Source organism: Polyodon spathula, chromosome 3 (genome assembly GCF_017654505.1).
Source record: "Polyodon spathula isolate WHYD16114869_AA chromosome 3, ASM1765450v1, whole genome shotgun sequence".
In the NCBI taxonomy this organism is placed as follows: Eukaryota; Metazoa; Chordata; class Actinopteri; order Acipenseriformes; family Polyodontidae; genus Polyodon; species Polyodon spathula.
The window spans coordinates 17,853,267-17,873,616 of record NC_054536.1 but is presented as its reverse complement, the minus strand read 5'-3'; the positions used below and the strand labels follow the sequence as shown (position 1 = coordinate 17,873,616).

Sequence of the window (20,350 nt, the reverse complement as noted above, 5' to 3'; positions counted from 1 at the left end):
GGTTACTACGGAAAAAAATATTTGGATGTATCTTTAACGACAGTAAGTTTAGTGGATGAGGAGACGCATCTTGCAAGGGCTAAAAAATACAAAAGCAAAACAAAACACAAGTGGCACTGTTTCATCAAAGCATTAACGCAGGGAGGAATAGGACAATGCCAACCAGACACCAAGATGTGTCACTTTATTTAACTGTGAGAAGTGAATGATAACGTCATCACAATTTACAAATCAACACTTCTTTGGAAAGAAATTCCATTAGACGAGTTGATTTCTAAAGGGCACATGTTCAGGGGTGCGTACCTAAAGAAACTAGAATGATGGCCAACAGGATGTCAGCTGACATCCGATGGCTCATTTAGAAGACCAATGTAATGAAATGAGGGTAGAGGGTTGCAGTAGGATTCCTACTGGGGCCATGTTATTCTTATAGAAATACAAATCAATACTTTGCTCATATACTGTTATTTCGCACATGCCATTCCTGCTAGTTTGACCATCTATTTGGCAATATTGGCCGCCCTCTCCTGGCCCTAACCCACACACCAGGAGCTGACTGAGTATGCTCATATTTAGGGCAACGGGCCCGATTGGTTTACACGGTAAAGGACTAGAATTTACTCTGTGGCTTCATCTTTTTATTTGTTTATGAAAAATGTGTATTCATAAAAAATATATATAAAAAGTCTGGTAGTTAGCAAAGCAACACTTTTGTTTTTATATAGACCCCATGAAGTGCTATAAATTATAAAAACAGGGCAGTATTTTATTACCTATGATAAAGCTGAGTATTTGGTAACTCAATTTGCACAAAGCTAAATATTTGGCAACTAAAAAGGTGTACAATATTTTTCACTTAAAAACAATTCACATAAAAAAACGCAACTGTGCAACGAACAAAGGGCTATTACCTGCATCTTGTAGCATGCCATATTTCTCCACTCACTTACACCTGCTATAGCTTTTAAATACAATCTAAATGTCATTTGTTTTTGTAAAGTAAATCTATTTTTTTTTTTTTTACATGTAGTATGATTTAAATAAAATTATTTACACAGGGCATTTGGCATACATTGTTTCTTGTACACTATGTACTTCTATACTTTCTTAAATATTTTGTTTGGAAGCTTAAGGAAGTTTGTTTTTTGTAAAAAATAAAATATAATAATAATAATAATAATAATAATAATAATAATAATAATAATAATAATAATAATTTCCCCACTTGTTTTAAAAGTAAAACAATAGAAATAATGATGTGTTTCCAGATTTCAAAATGGATATAAATATACACACACACATATTGACTACTTAAACTCCCAAAAACAATGTCAAATCTTTAGGGGTGAGTACAGATTGTTTGTCGACTGTCGCTTGTGCTGATCTTCATTATTGTGCCAAAACTGCTTAGAGTACAATGCTTTTCAAATAACCCCCCCATCCCCCCTCCCCCCATCAATGTCCCGTCAGATGAACCATTCCTTTTTGCTCTCGTCAATGGTTTCTGTGAAGTTTGGGTCGTTGCCCATGATGGCAGCATCAGCGGTGTCAGCAGACTCCGCCCCCTTGGCCTCGTTGGTGTGGTAGGTCCCCTTGTGGCGGAACATGTAGCGGATCAGGAAAACCAGGGTGCACAGAATGGTGAAGATCACAACTGCAATGACACCTACAGGGGAGAGAAAAAGAGAAGACGCCTTATCACAAGAACAGCCTGAAGTCAGTGGCTGACAGCCTTATTAACCCTAAACTAGATGCCCCATTATCTGAAAAGTTGCTTTAAAAAAAGGACAGAAGATCGCTGGCTACCAGCTCTCGTGCTTCTTTTCACCTGCTGAAACCTGTCTCCAGGATTCAGTAGCTTTGTAACATCTATTTCTCAAAGGCCCAGCCTCCTGAAAGTCTCTACCTGGACTCGTTGGGAGGCTTGACTATAGTGGCTGCAAATAGCTCTGTGTTTTTCCTCTCAACCTACAGGAGTGCAAAGATAAGGGCTCCCTGTGGATCAACGGCCAAGATCAGCAACTTGGAGTGGGCAGGATTCATACCACGTTTGCAGGACTCCTCATGCACCCCACATGGCACTACTAGGTGAGCCACTGAGGGAGTATTTTTTTCTTTACATTTTTTTGTGATCTTGAAAAGATGAGACACAGCAAGCTATAGTCAGACAATGCCAGATGATACAGTGAAAGTCTCCTCTTGGCTTTATGGTGCACCTCATACTGAATTACTAGAGAGTGGACTAAAATTGAAATATATATATATTATATATATATATACACACACACACACACACACACACACACACACACACACACACACTGAACAAAAATAAAAATGCAACATGTAAAGTGTTGGTCCCATGTTTCATGAGCTGAAATAAGATCCCAGAAATTTTCCATACGCACAAAAAGCTTATTGTTTGTGCACAAATTTGTTTATATCCCTGTTAGTTAAGTATTTCTCCTTTGCCAAGATAATCCATCCACCTGACAGGTGTAGCATATCAGAAACTGATTAAACAGCATGATCATTACACAGGTGCACCTTGTGCTGGGGACAATAAAGGGCCACTCTAAAATGTGCAGTTTTGTCACACAACACAATGCCACAGACGTCTCAAGTTTTGAGGGAGCGTGCAATTGGCATGTCAACTGCAAGAATGTCCACCAGAGCTGTTGCCAGCGAATTGAATGTTCATTTCTCTACCATAAGCCGCCTCCAACGTCGTTTTAAAGAATTTGGCAGTACATCCAACCGGCCTCACAACTGCAGACAACGTGTAACCATGCCAGCCCAGGACCTCCACATCTGGCTTCTTCACCTGCGGGATCGTCTGAGACCATCTACCCAGACAGCTGATGAAACTGTGGGTTTGCACAACCGAAGAATTTCTGCACAAACTGTCAGAAACCGTCTCAGGGAAGCTCATCTGTGTGCTCATCATCCTCACCAGGGTCTTGATCTGACTGCAGTTCGGCGTTGTAACCGACTTCAGTGGGCAAATGCTCACCTTCGATGGCCACTGGCACGCTGGAGAAGTGTGCTCTTCACGGATGAATCCCGATTTCAACTGTACTGTGCAGATGACAGACAGCGTGTATGGCGTCGTGTAGGCGAGCGGTTTGCTGACGTCAACGTTGTCAACAGAGTGCCCCATGGTGGCAGTGGGGTTATAGTATGGGCATATCGAAGGGATATCGATGGGAATTTGAATGCACAGAGATACCGTGACGAGATCCTGAGGCCCAATGTCATGCCATTCATCCGCTGCCATCACCTCATGTTTCAGCATGATAATGCACGGCCCTATGTTGCAAAGATCTGTACACAATTCCTGGAAGCTGAAAATGTCCCACTTCTTTCATGGCCTGCATACTCACCAGACATGTCACCCATTGTGCATGTTTGGGATGCTCTGGATCGACGTGTACGGCAGGGTGTTCCAGTTCCCACCAATATCCAGCAACTTCAAACAGCCATTGAAGAGGAGTTGGACAACATTCCACAGGCCACAATCAACAGCCTGATCAACTCTATGCGAAGGAGATGTGTCGCGCTGCATGAGGCAAAAGGTGGTCACACCAGATACTGACTGGTTTTCTGATCCACGCCCCTTTTTTTTTAAGGTATCTGTGACCAACAGATGCATATCTGTATTCCCAGTCATGTGAAATCCATAGATTAGGACCTAATGAATTTATTCCAATTGACTGATTTCCTTAGATGAACTGTAACTTATATACTTATATATTTTTGTTCATACACACACACACACATAAACACACTTTTGATTGCTTCATCTGGTCGTCTGTAATTGCTAAGAAACTGTATGGAGAAAGGTGTGTGTTCAGCCTTACAAAAATAAAAAAATGTATTTTACGAATCTGAATGAGGAAAGAATCTCTATCAAATGCTCACATCCACTGGTTATTGGTGACAACTATGAATTCAGGAGGTTAGATGGTCAATCACTGGGGAGAATGACTGTAGACAGTAAACCTAAGTTCTCTGTAAAAGAATGAAAGACTGGCCCAGAAATCAGTTAAAATTGCTACTGAAATATGGCAGTCACTACAAGTCATTCTATTATTCCCATATACTGCATGTCTGGTTGGAGAGGTGATGGTTGCCGGTAGCAATATGACACCCAAGTAAACATTATTAAAACAAACCAACAAGTACTCTGAATGTGTCCTGGAATATCCTGAATATTTTTGCAAATTTTAGCTGGCTTCTAAAAGACCACAATCTTTAACATGTCACCTACCTCCAATTATTGCAGAGTTTCTGTTCACTCCACCTGGTATCACCCTTTCTTCATTAAAGGGGGAATCAGCACTCGCTACAAAAATGAAAAAAGAACACAAACACAGACAAAAGTATTATTCCTGACAATATTATACATCTATTAATGTTGTAACAACCAAACAAAAGCCTCGATTGTTGCATTTTAATTTAGACAATTTTCACTTCCTCTGTTAGAGGTCAGAAGCATTTTGTGGAGTTAGATGGGGCTCCATTACTTGTAACACAGGACTCGGAACTCCAACATTCATTTTCATGTTTTTTTACAGTGGTGTTTTAGGTTCCGTTCCCCGAATAGGGTTGCATAGGTGTCAGGAAATTTACAGTCCAAGTTATTTTGGTCTTTTAAACTTCCAGGGGAAATAAACCATGTATTGACAGATGCTGTTGACGTCCAAAACTATTTAAAACATGCTTGACAAACCTTAAACTTGCAGTTAGCTAACTTAGAATACATTTAAATAGCAGTCGATGCATTTAGAAGAAATTCAACAGGGATCTTGATCAGCCTGCGGACAGGTCAGTTCAGTAGTTATTTCCAGTAGTCACGGTTTGTGTTCAATTGCTGCAGTATTTTCAGACAATGTTCACAAAACAACTCTTAACTGGCACTTTTGATTTATTTTTTGCACAGATTGGAGTCAATTACTGTCTTGAACACACACAATCAGACTGCTTTCGCTGTGTCTGCTTTGTTTGGATGACCAAATAATACTATTAATGTGAAACTTTTCATAAGGACTGCATTAATGTGAAACTTTTCATAAGGACTGCTTTTTGTGCAGTCAGAAACTGGAACCAAAGACAAACCATGTAAGAATTATTTAACTAAAACAAAACTAATTTCCAGAGAGGTGCTTGAGAATGGTTATGCAGCGTGGACAGGGCTGTAGTACTCCCGACAGTACGACGTTACATCACAAACCTTTAAAGCACAGGGATGGAAATTGTACAGCAGGCATTCCAGCTTCCGCTGCAAGCTTAAATCTGTCCCACTTGATGTATTCCTCACAATAGTTTGCATAGGTATGGGCAATTAAGCTTATAAGTAAAAGCCAGAATGGCCCAAACTGCTTTGTAATGGGCATCAATACCCCTACATGAGATACATGTGTAAAACATGTGTAAAATATTAAATCTAGGGATATTGACAGTATGAAAATATTCTTAGAGTATTAGTTATTTCATGAATAAGGATGGGCTTAAACATGAGCAGGGTAATCAAGTCTTCCTAGGGAAAGCTGAGAGTGCACTGCAGACACATTAAGGTTGCCGCCTAGTGATAGCTTATAATTGGGGTTTCTGATTTTTGGTTTTAAAACAGATACAATCAGCCGATACAAAAAAAAAAAAAGTGTGTATAACCAATAAAACACTGGAAATGATTACTAAATTCACATTGATTCCACCCTATTCCCGGTGAAATAAATAAAATACAGACAGTTAGGCAACGTCCCCGATTCCCATTGATTCGTTCTGAATAATTAAACGCCCCCCCCCCCCCCCCCCCCCCAACTATTGAGTGGCAACACATTCCTACATTTCTATTGGAGGATTGTAACACACTTGCAAGATTTAAAACGAGATGTTCTTGCACGTGAGAGTTAAAGCTAGATTACAGTTCGATAGTATAGTATTTACACGCTCATGGAATTTAACAGAATTGCAAATTGTGCTGAAATGTAAAAGAAAGCCTAACCCCATAACAACCTCAGAAGACTATGTCCATGACCATAAGGATTTTGTTGTGGAAGACAAAGGAAAGAAGGTACTGTTGAAGTGTGCAAGTACTGTCAAGTTACGATACATATTGACAGAAAGAAATGAAAGTAATAATTTCATACAGTATATAAAAAGTACGGAAGTGTCCTAGTGCCAATTAAAAAAAAAAAAAAAAAAAAAAAAAAAAAATTCTCCTACGTATGAGATACAGTCCTGCATAGGAAATACGATTTATTTTTTATTTTTTTAAATTGGCACTAAGACGCTTTCATAGAAAAGCAAAAGCACTGGGAAAAAAAGATTTACATATAACTTGAAAGAAGCTAAAAATAAGCACTGAAAATTGAAATAAATAAAAACAGAAGTCTACTTGTAATGCACTATATAGTCAAAAGGACGGCAAGCCTGAATTTAAAACAAAAATCACCACTGCAGGCAATTTAAATAAAACTACTTATATTGAATCTCCATCATAAAAAAAACAAACAAAAAAAACAAAATCAAACAACCTGCCCCCCCCCCCCTGCCTCCATCCCCAGCTTCGTTTGGAATGCCACCTTATTTCTAATGGAAGTATAGATTACAGTGTAGACAGCACTCTCAGCAATACAGAGGGATAGTGTTTCAAGTAGAGCGGTTGCAGCTACAGATTTCCTGCCACAGTCGGCTACTTGGCTATGCATCTCAGATTGAGCTGGGATCAATAAGCAGATCAGCTAAATGCAATAATATCATTGCCTTTTAATCCTCTGCTCTAGCCAAGTAAACAGGAGTCATATCCACTGTTAAATCCAGAAAAATCTCCATATACAGGAAATTAGCAAGACAGCCTTGCATTTCACCAACCCCCCTCCTTTATTAATGACAAGCAAACACACACATACATATACACACACATATATATATATATATATATATATATATATATATATAATATATATATATATATATATATATATTAATATATATATATTATGGATAATTAAGTAAAAGACAATTACCCATAACACATTTCAGCTATAAATGATGACAATAATAATAATAAACACAGCATTTACACATTTCCAGTATTTAACATGGAGTAATGCTCTTCAGAAGCAATATGATTATATAGTTTACTGAATTATTCACTGTTGTATGGAACGACAATTGCTGCAACACCCGATGAAGACACACTGTCACAACACATTGTGTTTGTTTCTTGTTTTGTTTCACTAAATAAAGTTTTTAAAACAAATGTATTAAGAATCTGATGCATAATATTAGCGGTCAAGCATAGGTGCCTAACCCATGAGGAAGAAGGGGCATGTGCCCCCCCACACTTTAAATATGGGGGGATCAAACTATTTAGTTTTTACACATTATATATGTATTATACCTTGTTGTGTTTGGCATTGGTTTGTCTTTAAAAGGTTTAGAATAAATAAATTCTCCCTACACGAACATATTAGTTTGACCCAAGGCCTGCACCATTGCTAATGTTAGCCAACAGTAAGAAAAACGTTGTTAAGTGAATGTGATCTCAGCAGGTAGTCAGGAGAGACGACTGCAGAAAATATTAATACTTAAATATAGACAAATATTTTATTGCTCACCAAACATATCTGAACTAAAAGAGAATAAGGCCATTAAGAGAAAAAAGTTAAGGAAGTAATGCAAATTTGTTAATACAAATTTAATAATGTTAAGGTTTTCAACTAAAAAGTTAATGTTAAGGTTAATGTTGTTGTGGGGCCATGAACAAGTTCTATTCCCACCAATTTTTAAAATGGCATTTCAGAATCACATAAGCCTGATTTTACTTTAGTTAAAACATTTTTTCCATTACATACTTTTATATCAAAACATGTGTACTTACTAATAATTTAAATTCAATATATATATATATATATATATATATATATATATATATATATATATATATATATATATATATATATATATATATATATATATACATTATAATAAGCATTTAAGTATATTATGTCCCTGAATGACTGAAACGTTTAGAAATCAATGCTGATTGATAAAAATGGTGACTCAATATTTAATTTACCAATGTAGCTCACAATATACTGAAATCTCTTACTCAGTATATCATCGACCCCATCGGTCTGGGGCAGATACATTTCACAAACTTGGAGCATCAATTTTTATTTACTTATTTACTTTGATGCCTAAGGTTGCAGGAAGTGGATGCTGGCCGAACTCACAACTGTATCTTGGTAACGTATGAGCAGTGTATGGTTGATCTGCAGTGCCTGAGCTATTGTCATGAATTGGCCATTTCAACCAATTAGAATTGCTGTGTGAGGGCTGGCATTTAGTGTTTCAACCAATTAGCATAAAGCATTGCCATGTGGAGGGCGGGTGTTTATTGTTTCCACTTTCCAAGCATTGCCCCGTGTTTACTTTCCAAAAGTCTCATAGCAGCTGGGTTCACCGCGATAACTGAGCTCAGCAATGTCCAACAACAAAACGTGAAAAACATCCTCTCGCATCCAGCACTACATTTAGCAAAGCAGATCAAGGAATATTTTAACATGTTATTTGTTTAACACTTCCCTTTAATAAGAAGCATGTTGGAATCACAGGTTCTGTACAGCATTGTGCAGATCTGCCACTGGAACTGGGTTATTTGGTGCTACTTGTGTTGGTACTCAATAAATGCTTTTATTCATTTTATGCTGAAAACTCTCGTCCAATTTTGTGGATTTACTATTACAAAAAATAGTAACTTGAAAAAGATTGAACAGTAAAAAAGGTTCATCAGAGCTTCTTAGAAAAAAATAATGTCAGTTCGCTTCACTCACCAGTTCTGCTTTATGTTTTCCCCCACTTTTAAACAAAGTTAGGCACCCCTGCAGTCAAGTCTAAAAGAGATTTTTGAGTGTGCGACCAACCTCATCTTGATGACAGTCATCTATCAAAGTATACATGGTTTATATGTCATTGCTGTTGACTATTTAACTCTGCAAAGACATTAATATATAAAAGTTCCTTATGGTCAGCACCTCTTTTGTATTGGATTTTGTAACAAATGGCAATGAAAAACAACTCATATTTCTTATAATAAAAAGGTGGTTTCCACTTTTCAATAAATACATTTTAGAAATGATTCAAATTAGACAGCATGCAGAATTATTTTGGATTTTAGCAGTGACAGTTAAACAGCTTTCTGATTCCAAATTTTGAAAAAAAAAAAAAAACAGGCCTTGGTCTAATTAGAACCAAATCCCAGAAGTGATCGTCAACTTCCAAAGCAAAGGATATTCCTGTATGGGTCGCCCAGGTCCAGGATTTTTATCTGTTACTCTTTTGGGCTTGTATGTATCTTTCTACACAAACGCACTGTATTTTATGATTTTTCTACCTTACCCGAGTCTAGACGCCAGGGATCAGTGGCGGCCGACATTGGAGGAATGGTCAGAGGGGAGGCCCCACAGTTGGATTCCACCAGTTGTCCTTGGACGCCGACAGGAGAGGGGATGCGAGACCTCAAGGCAGCCTTTAGCGGTGAGATCTGGTTGAACTGCACTCTTGACAGACAGCCAGAGAAACCTGGTGTGTTGTACTTCTGGATTATAACTGGGTCGATTTCTCCAGTTTCTGAAACAAATTATAAAAGAGAAGTAATTTGAGTGCAGCTATTCCCCCAATATTAACCTAATGACTACACAACCACGCTTACTGTAGGGGGGAAGGTTGTAACAGGGTGATGTTTGCAATAAATATTCTATGCCCTGATGATGCCATCAATCCTAGAGCTCCCCCATTTTTGCTTTCTTAAACAGAATTTAACAGCTGTTCCAATTCTACAGTGGCTCCTTGAAGCTAACGCAAAAGAGAAAAAACACAAAACTTGAGAAAACCAATTTGTTTTCTCATGATTGTGAGACAACCATCTCAGGATCTCGAGAAAATGGAAGCGATTGACAAATGATCATGTGATCAGGAGAAAAACATTCCATTATTTCGTGATCATCAAATAAAATGATCATCTCGACATAAGAAATTATTTAACCCCCCCGGAATCACTTGACAGGACTTGAGACCTGGCAATCATCTTCCCTCTAGCGGATTGTCTAGGTTCTGCGGTTGCTTTTTACATGCATTTACAATGTCACAGGAGGTTTACAAACCTGCCAGAAAGCTGAAATACTTTAACAATCAAGTAACATTTAAAAAGCTGGGACAATGCTATCGATCAAAATCAATAAGTATGAGAGCATTTTGCAATTTTCAAAAGAGAACACTTCTATTTGGAGTGACTGCTTTTTGATAACAGCCAATACGTAGGTAAAATAAAATCAATAAAATTGATCCAGGAAAAGGTTAATAAATCCTGTTTTTTATTCATGTCTTGCGTGCGACTCTGGAGAGAGTCCAGCAAAGAGCAACCACGCTAATCCCAGGGTTTAAAGGAATGAGCTACAAAGACAAGCTGAAAGAACTGAATCCATTATCAAGAACAAAGAAGAATTAGGGGGAACATGATTGAAGTCTTTAAAATCTTAGAAGGTGTTTCTAGTTAAGCCTAACTAATGCTTTAAGCACAGCAACAGAAACCATGCCCAGGAGGTCACTGATTCTACATCACTTCAGAAAACTGGCAACAACTGGAAACTCCAATAGCAAGGATAACATAAGTGGACGACAATATGTACTGCTTAATAGCATACTGTATAGTAGATGCATCTTTTTCCTGAGTGCGCAAAATTGGTGTGCACCAGTGCACAAAATTACTCAAGACATTAGTTTCAAGCAGGGCAATCCAGTGGTGACCAGTTTGACCATGGTAGCTCTCAGTTTTAAATTCACGGATTTGGGTGTCAGGAAAAGAAATCTATACTGGGCTGACCTCACAATCTTTTTTCTTGGAGAGTATTCCACAGAAATGTTCAAGTGCTTTTCTGATTGATTTAAATTGGTTTTGGGACACAAATGTTAGCAGAAACCAAAGCTGGGATTCATTATGGTGCTCTGCAAGCCAATTGCTGGACTATAGAGAATTCAGCACACCTTGGATTTAACTGGGACTACTTTTCAAAAAGTTTAAATCCCCTTTGAAAAAATGTAATTATCTGCCCAGTTACTTCCCATCCACCTTTACGTTTCAAAGGGATCAGGCCATGCTGTACAGTACTGACTAGGCCTCAGCCTGGGATTAACAGTAGTCGCTTTCAGAATTCAAGCCTGCATTTTGAATTACACCCCCCCCCCCCCCCCCCCCCAGTTTGGAAGGCTGCTTCAGCACAAGCAAGGTTCAGTACTGATATTTGCCACCTGTCAAATGACATCCTCGGACTTTAAACAACTATTCCAACAGCGGGAGGGCATCTCATTGAACAGTTCCAATCCATTGTAATATTTTATTTCTCATTGCACATTTAAAAATCATTAGAACTATTTTAAAAAATCTATTTTTAAGTCCTGTAAAAAAAAAAAAAAAAAAAAAATAAAATATATATATATATATATATATATATATATATATATATATATATATATATATATATATATATATATATATATATATATATATATATATATATATATCCATATATATGATCACAAATAAACTAATCAATTGGGTCAGTCCCCCACCAAAAAAAACAAAAACAGTCCAAGTCTAGTTTCCCCAACATTACAGTTTAAAGTCTAGAGTCAAATTCAGCTCCCAGGAGGTACAAATCACACAGCCAGAAACACCAAGCACAGCCCATTAGCACACTAATATACTAAAAGCCTTCATTCTACCTTGTAAGGTTTTATATAAATTATAATCATTTGTATGTACTCCTTTAGATGGCAGAAAAGGGCTATATCATTAAGGCTCTCTCTCTCTGTCTCTATAATCTTGCACAAAATGTGCCTGCTTATCTTGGAATTAGGATAACAGATTGGTTCTTTTGTGGTTCAAAGAGCCCCTTCGACCTCTAGTGGATGACCCTTGTTTTCAAAGTGCTGTTTCTACTTTATAAGCAGATTTTAAGCATAGGTGCTAATCAGGATCAAACCCAACTAAACCCGGTTCTCAGACAGACAGCTTCGGCTGGCACAACCCCAAGAAAGGAGTGGGGGGGGGAGGCTAATTTGGTCATTGGTTTGGATTAAAGATTCCCACTACCTGGGGGGTGTAACCTGACCAGTATATCAATGTCTGAAATATAATGTGATTGCATTATGTACTGTCTCGAGGAGGTGGTTTGCTCCTTAAACTGTGTTGATTAAAGACTACCTGAAGATTGACTTCTTATTTTTAAGAACCAAAACAAACCTCATAACCAGTCACAATAACTGCACATGAAGTTGATACCTTTCTTTTTAAACTTCTGAAGTAAAAGCCTGTTCCAAATTTAAAACACATTTCTTAACAGTCCTTAGCAGTGACAGCAATGAGCTGAACACAAACTAAAAGGTGCATTCCTCAATAAGATAGATAACCTACAGTGACAGACTTAAGTGTTGTTTTCAGTAAGATGCTAATTTGAGATTGGATGCTCAATATCTGACAAAGTAGGCATTATTGTATTTGTAAGGATATGCTGCAATTGCCTGATTATCCTCTGGTGCAATTAGAAATGAGATGAACAGGCTTTGAAAAGATTATCCTGGCCAGGCTAAGTGACTCTGCAGCTGATGCATAGTTCACACACCCTAGTCTTGTATCTTGTAAAGAGCTTTGTTATGGTCGTCCACTATGAAAGGTGCTATATAAAAAAGAAAGAAAGAGTCTTTGTTCTCCACAAGCCGAAGAGGAAGGACTGTGAAATCTGCAGAGATCCTGTAGGACTGTGTATAGCCAGGGTGAGGAACCAAAGGAACAGCTGTGTATACAGAGGTTCTAGGGTTTACAAAGAGGATTGTAATCCCACAGAAATCTATTTAAATGTATGGTTTGCATTTTGTATTTAATGTACACTTGTGTGTATGTCCTCCCGCACTAGGACTACCATTGCTGGTACCCTAGTGGTAGCCACCTACCACTGCAACAACTGTAAATATTATTAAAAAAACCTGGACGCCCGAGTTGTTTGACCTCAGCCTCTGTGTAACAGAGTACCCATTGTTACAATATCTATCTATCTATGCATGCTCAGGAAGTGTCATTATTTAAAAATAATGAAATAAAAATGCTCCATTTTTTCCTACATGGACTCAAACTCCCAGAAGCATTCCTTCAAGGGGAAGTGCTGCATGGAAAAAGAGTGCAAAGAAAATGCCATAACAAAACTTTAAAAATAAAACATACATTTAACAATGTGAGCATCTTTCAAATAAGAAAAGATGTGCAAAGCAATGTCAATACATAGGAGATAAGAGCTACTGGAATGGTAGCACCATGTACTTTTAGCTCCTACACATGCAAATAGTGGTGATGCACTTACCTGCCATTGGTCGTTACATGGGTCATCCATATGGATGCTCTGTCAGCCGAGGAATTAAATTATGCCTAGCGGCCAACTCAAGACAAGGGTGTCTACAGAGTGGATATGGTATTAGCAGCACAGTTTCTTCCTTGAGTGGATAAGTTACATTTATTTTGCAGTGAAATGAAAAAAAAAAAATTAAAAATGACCCCATAAATCCCCTGAACAGGAACACATGACACAATTTAAAGATATTTTAGTCCTGGAACCAGGTTAAATTGATCCATTTTTAAAAATTCGTTAGCCTAAACAAAACAGATGCAGGAGGTGCCACACTAGTGTTAGATTAGGACAGATTACAGGGTGAAAGTTGTAATTGGATATGTTTTTTGTAAACCTTCACAGCCAATGCAAGTTATTTACATGATCTTTATTGTCTTTTCACAAATGGTGACAAACTCCATGCTACTCGGTTTGCCTTAAATCACTTAAGCAGGCATCAAAAGGTCATAGACAGATGGTATATTGACTCTGGGGTTCTTCAGGAAGGCAACAAGATGCAAATACAGAAATTCCACATTTACTTGTTCAGCATTAAGAGATTAGGCTCAATACATACTGTACTACTACAGATGGATCCAACATTCCATTATCTTACTGTTAAGAGGACCTCTTGAAATGAGATGTAGGCTATATCCCAAGGGTTCTATCTTGGTTAAATAAATACATTTGGTACAAATTTGGTTAGAGTTGATTAACAGACACCATTGTTGCTTAGCACTGGTGTTCATAATAATAATGGATTACCAAGGTTGTCAACTGTAATTATAGTCTGCTACCTGGCAACATTACATGAAACTCAACAGCATAATAAATCATAAAAAAGAGACTAGTTTTCAAGCTCAGCAAACCTTAGGATGCAAATCTGTGTAAAAAAGAAAGCCAATTAAATAGAGCCATCAGCCTATTGCTCCTTTTGTCCAGCATTCTGCTGACAGATTACAGCCTATTCAGAATAGTTGATTAAAATAAGCAGGTAAAGAGAAAAGGTTTCCAAGAACTCATTACCAAGGAATACTAAAGATACCTAAAGATCTCAGCTTTCCTTTGAACATAGTCTATTCAGCTGGTATAAACTACAGTACTGATTTCAATGATACCATTGTTTAAATCCTTAAACATTATGCAAAAGAGAAGTGTATAAACTGCAAGATGAATTTAATGTTTTTCAAATCCAGGCTATGTCATTGCCGACCGTGACTGGGGGTTCCCAGGGGGCAGCGCACAATTGGCAGAGCTCCGGCCAGGTAGGGAAGGCTTTGGTCGGCAGGGCAATCCATGGTTCACCGTGCATCAGCAACCCCAGTGGCTGATAGGGTGCCTGCAGGTCTGCAGTGGAGCCATTCAGATCTGTGTTCTCCGCTGGCACTATAGATCTAATGGCTTCGCTGTGGATCCGCAGTGTGAAAAATGACGGCTTGGTAGGAACCCCTTTCGGAGGACATGTGTTTCAGCCTCAGTTTTCTCAAGTCACAGGGGGGTTGCAGTGGTGAACTGGGATCAATAACACCACAATTGGCGATTCCAAATTGGGGAGAAAAACTAGGGTAAAAATGATTGGAAACAACTAAATTTAATAAATAAATAAATACAAATAAAACATGTTTACTCTCTCTGGGAGCAATGCCATAGCTCTGGGGGGGGGTATGGGAAGCATGCTATGTTGTTAGCAGCAAACCCTGGAGTGCCTCTGGATCCAAGCATCTATACAGCATTCACGCAAAGCTTAACAGCCACTGCAATTGTGGCCTTGTTGAACAGAGACTTTTCCCATCAAAATTGTTTACTGGATTACAGGATAGCCCAACTAAGAAATATACCATGAAAATAAAAGAACAGTAATCTACAACAAAATATGGTAAAAACATAATTAACCATGGCAAACGTTTAGCGTAAGCATGGCAAACTGAATTTACATCAGTCAGCTTGCATGCAGGTTGAACCCTTCCTTGTGCCAGGGTGAATCCATTATACTGGTTTTTAAACTATAACAAAATTAATCAACTGCAGTATTACTTTATAGCTACAAAAACACATTTTTGAAAATCAAGACAGGAATTGTGCAATTTGCAGTTCTGATTGATCTGTACAGCTCATCTCTGGCAGCGGAATCGCCCTCTAATTCCGAGTCTCTTTATGACATGTAAGAGATAGTATATCTATATTAAATGGATCGGAGATTTCCTTTAACCTGAGAAACACAGTATGTACTAGACCTTTTTCTGCTTCATGAAAGAAAATCTCTATTCTAGTACGCATTGCAGTATATTATGTATGTCTATAATACAGTATCTGTTCCATGTTACAAAATGTTAGCTTATTACAAAAATGTCACTCTGAATCCAGGTCTTCCTGTTAAAAGGACTGGATCTTTCCTTTTCTGTAGGCTTGTGGATAAGACCACCATAGAGGAAAAAAAAAAAACAACAAAGAACAGGGAGGTGCTTTGGTAGTCATATCGTTTGTGTATGCAATTTCACAATCAAGGTTATAGAATGACAACTTCTTTCTTTAATATCATATCATTGCACTGAGGTACATAACCCTGCTCTTAAAAACAACAGAGGAAGGGGCTTGGAGTTAAAGAAGGCAGATGAGTCCCAATTTTTAGATCTGGTTAGGAGGACAATGCCTGTTACACCCAGTGGACATCCGATACATACAAAATAGAAGTTTCATTTGGCAAAGCTTCCTATTTATAAAACAACTTGTTCCTGATCATCAATTAATACGATTTTTAAAATGGTATAAATGAACACCTCATTTAGAATGTCTGTTTACTAACAGAAACTACAGTATTACCACTGTGATACATTAGACAAACATTTTGACCACACATCTGTATTAATCATTACAATCAAATTTGGCTAACATAATTTCATTCTACAACAACAAAAAGTCAATCACAATAGGTCTGTTTCTCTCCAATACCACAAATAATGCAGACAGACAGTCTCCTCCATATGACACACAAATGATGCTGGGGTCAGTGTAGAATGCACAACTTATCCCCAGGAAGTATTGAACCCATAACCTTATGGGGAACAGAGCTGCTGTTACTGTTTTGTTCGCCCCTGTAGCCTGTCAGTGCTCCCATCAGCACAACGAAGGGGCTGAATAAAAAAAATTACAATAAGCATTTATGGAATTTTTAAAAACGGAAACAAAATTGTGTCAATACTTTCTTTATTAGAACCAATTTTTTTTTCTCAACTACCATTTACTTCCCCTCCAAGTGGTCCAATCGTACATGATGAATAATTTAGACAAGCTATTGTAAACAGTGCTGACCCTAATAAGACAGATGATTTTGGGAGGGGGGTGGGTTGTAATGGTGGGGTTTCCATGGTAACCCATAAGCTAGAGGTTACAAACAGAAAAAAGATGGCAGAGCCACTTCTAAAGCCAATTTTACAGTTAAACGGAGCACTAAATGCTCAAAGAAACACACCAGCAATTGCTAATTCTGCATTTCTGTTACGTACTTTACTGCTATTTGCAAAGATCGATGTCTCCCTGGTCTGCCCTTTATTTGGTTTTAAAACAGAAGCATGAAGGGAGAGGGGTTAATCGTTTCATAATCACTGCACCATGCTGCATACATTAATGAAGGTCTTCACCGGGCAAAGATATGAGAGTGTTGCATATCAACAGCTGATACAAAGTACTATTTTAAATCTCCAAATTATAAAACACTAGCACTCCAAGATGATGTTCCTTTACACACCCAGAACCCTCACACTTGTTGCAATCTCGAAGCCAGGTGACAGCACTGTCCTTGTGGTGCCCTCCCACTGCAGAGGCAATGATTCCACCTGCTTCCACTCACTGGACTAAACTCACAGCCCAGAAAGGCAACACAACTGTGCACAGAGACGATATAAATAGAAGAGACACTGTGGACAGAAACTCTAGTCTGAATTCGGGTGCCAATTTTATGAAGGGCATGCTTGTGGCAGAGATTAGGCAAATGCACATGACTGTATAATTTGTCCTCATTGTTTAAACAATTCCAAGGAAAACTGACAGGCGTCTAGCTGCTTCAGAATTTAAAAAAAATCCAATAGTAACTCTTTATTTTCTTAATTCAAAAGACCAACTTGTTTCCAGGTGGCTGGTTAAAAGGATAATAGGCAACAGCAACATTTAATCAAATAATAAAAACAACAAAACAGCAGCGTTACCTTTGGGTGTGATGCTTGCAGGTACAGCAATTCCCTCACGAATGCTCCCCTCGTCTCCTTTTGTACTGCAGCTAGGTCACTGCTGCTTTTTTGTTCCTTTGCAGGAGACCCCCCCCCCTCACTTGCAGCACACAAAAATCCCAGGCTCCTCCAGTGTTACTGCTGCTGTTGCTACTGCCTACCAACACTGATTCTACGCTTAGAATGCTACCAGCATGCTACAGTCCAGGCAGCTCTGGTTCATAACAATCTGGGAAATCCTGGAGCATGGATCCAGACCAGGAGTCTAGCCTGTGTATTCACATGAATTCATCCAAGTCACAGAGCTAAGTCATGTTCTGGTAACTTATACAGTAATTTTGCCAGAACCGTGGGAATACATTCACTTATATTCGTTTCCAGAAACTGAATCCAACACTATATAACAAAGGCTATTGTTTCATTCGAGGAGCTGGTGTGGGTATTGATGGGTCCTGTTGATTTACAGCAGTAAGAAGAGCTCAGTGAGAGTGCCTGCAGGCCCTGTGCACCTGTGGCTGTACTGGAATGCATCAGTCTGCTTTTTATTCTCAATTCCAATGCATACATGTTTTAAAATGGATAAACTAAAAAAGTTACTGTATAAACTGCAACCCCATTTGTTCATGGATTTTCACAAAATAATTTAAAAAAGTCAAGGTCACTTTTTTTTTTTTAGGCTGTACTGCATTTCAGGTTGGATTTTTGCAACATTCAAATGATTTTGTAACTGTGGCTCACACATGCAACACTACTCCGAGAAGGAATTCATATTCTGAATACGGAGTAACCTTAATATAAACGAAGTCTGCGCCTGCTTGTGAAGATACCGAATAACAATCATCAGAAAACATTGCATAATAGAAACAACCACCAACTGCCAAACACGAGTGGAAACAGAAGAGCATAAAGCTGAAGCTATGAACCCAACAGACATCGTGGCATTATGGATGTCTTAACAGAATACATTGAAAGGCCATCGCACGCTAGACTGACGATTTTGCAGTGTCGGTTTCTCGTCGGCGGGTTTTCAGACATCGTGATGCATCGTGTCGGTTTCAGCTGCACACAAAACTGACCCGACACGACATAATCTTATTGAGTCAGTCGAGTATGCGGTGGCTTTAAGTCAACTGCTTTCTCAGGCCTCCTCTGGTAGCTGCAGCGTGATGTGCCAAAGTAATTTCTTCTTGCGACAAATATAAGAAAATGGTGAAGTCAAGATTTTTTTTTGTTTTTTAAAAAACGGCAAAAAAAATGTAACTACTTTTTATATAAACAAAGTAGACTTCTGATGTTTAAATCAACAGTAATAGAAAATGATTCTATAATGTATCCCACTTGCTTGTGTTTTGCTACTTTTTAGTACAGTACAGTGTAAAAACGTTAATTATCTTACCATCTCATTCTGCAGTTCTTCAGCATGTTCTTCATTATGGGACATATACAGACAATTTTACGGTAAAACCATTGGGGCACTAAATATGGTTAGGGCTCAGATTTGATAGAAAAATCATTTGCGGATGTCAAGTTAAAAAGATAAATCAATGGATTCAAAAAGTTGTCCATTCATTTAATCTTGTTTCAGAAAATCTGTTTGCAATTTAAGATTTTAACAAACAGAAAATCAAATTGAGTGACAGAAGTCAAATTACAAGAGCAGAAATCTGATTTGCCTTTTATTTTATTTAAGGTGCATAATAAGATTAGTACTGTAGGTCAAATATAAAATCTAAATTTGTATGAATTTTTATCTTAAATCTACATTAACGATTGACTTAACATCTGGAACAAAGGTGTCCTCTTAATGCTCAGCTCAGTCCTTCTGATTGGTAAGCGGGTTATAGAGATGAGCAGGACTCTCGAACCGTGCATTTCAAACAGTAGTAAAATGTATTTAAAAAACACACACCAGATGGGTCTTAAAGCAGCTAAAAAAAAGAGAGAAACTGCTGGGGTTTTTAAATGTCTTCTCAAAGGAAATGTTTTACAGTGCGCCAAGGACTGAGTTCAACTCAGAATGACAAAGCATCACTGCAGGGCTGCTGAACATGAATCTAGTACTATCAAGTATCAAGTACTACAGCCTCACCCAGGGCTATAACTGCTGATCTATTTAATTATCAATTTACTTGTTTAAGCAGATAACAGCACATAACATCCCCACCGTTATATTTGTGTACTGTATACATTACTGCAAATGTGCAAGATTTATTTTTATCCCCACACTATATCTGCATTTCACTGTTCATTACAGGTACCTTTACTGACTAAAGACCAGGTACGGTGGAAAAATAAAAAATAAACTATGTACAAATGTACATTACATTCCAGAGAAATTAAACATAAGCTAAACACTGGAACCCAAGTGTGGGCTCACCTAGACATTTAGCATTGAAAACGACAGGAGGGGTGCAAAAAAAAAAAAAACAATGAAATGCTGGCATTGGTGAAAACTTGCTAGATGTCGAGTTTCTCACAAAGAAAAAAATTAATGAGGAGCGCTTTAGTGGCATAAAGTTAGAGGTACAAAACGGACTACTTCACTGTACCATTTCATATCATATCATATATTAAAAGCAGGCATGACATGGTTGCTTTTCAGTTTGTGTTTGGATATCACACCCCCTCCATGAAACCAAAGCAAGGAGGATTAATGATTTAAATCATATCAGAATTGTATAA

At 38.0% G+C, this 20,350-nt stretch overlaps 1 protein-coding gene across 1 annotated transcript in view; it reads right to left on the bottom strand.

The window, feature by feature from the left end:
* Nucleotides 1–1,222: 1,222 nt before the first annotated feature.
* Nucleotides 1,223–20,350, bottom strand: part of cntnap2a (contactin associated protein 2a) — a 471,866-nt gene continuing 452,738 nt past the window's right edge. The window contains exons 22-24 of the mRNA XM_041244554.1: nt 9,409–9,639; nt 4,271–4,345; nt 1,223–1,666 (exon numbers count right to left, since the gene is read on the bottom strand). Of these exons, the coding sequence (XP_041100488.1) occupies nt 1,467–1,666; nt 4,271–4,345; nt 9,409–9,639 (506 nt within the window). The 3' untranslated portion in view covers nt 1,223–1,466. The remainder of the gene's footprint in view (nt 1,667–4,270; nt 4,346–9,408; nt 9,640–20,350) is intronic.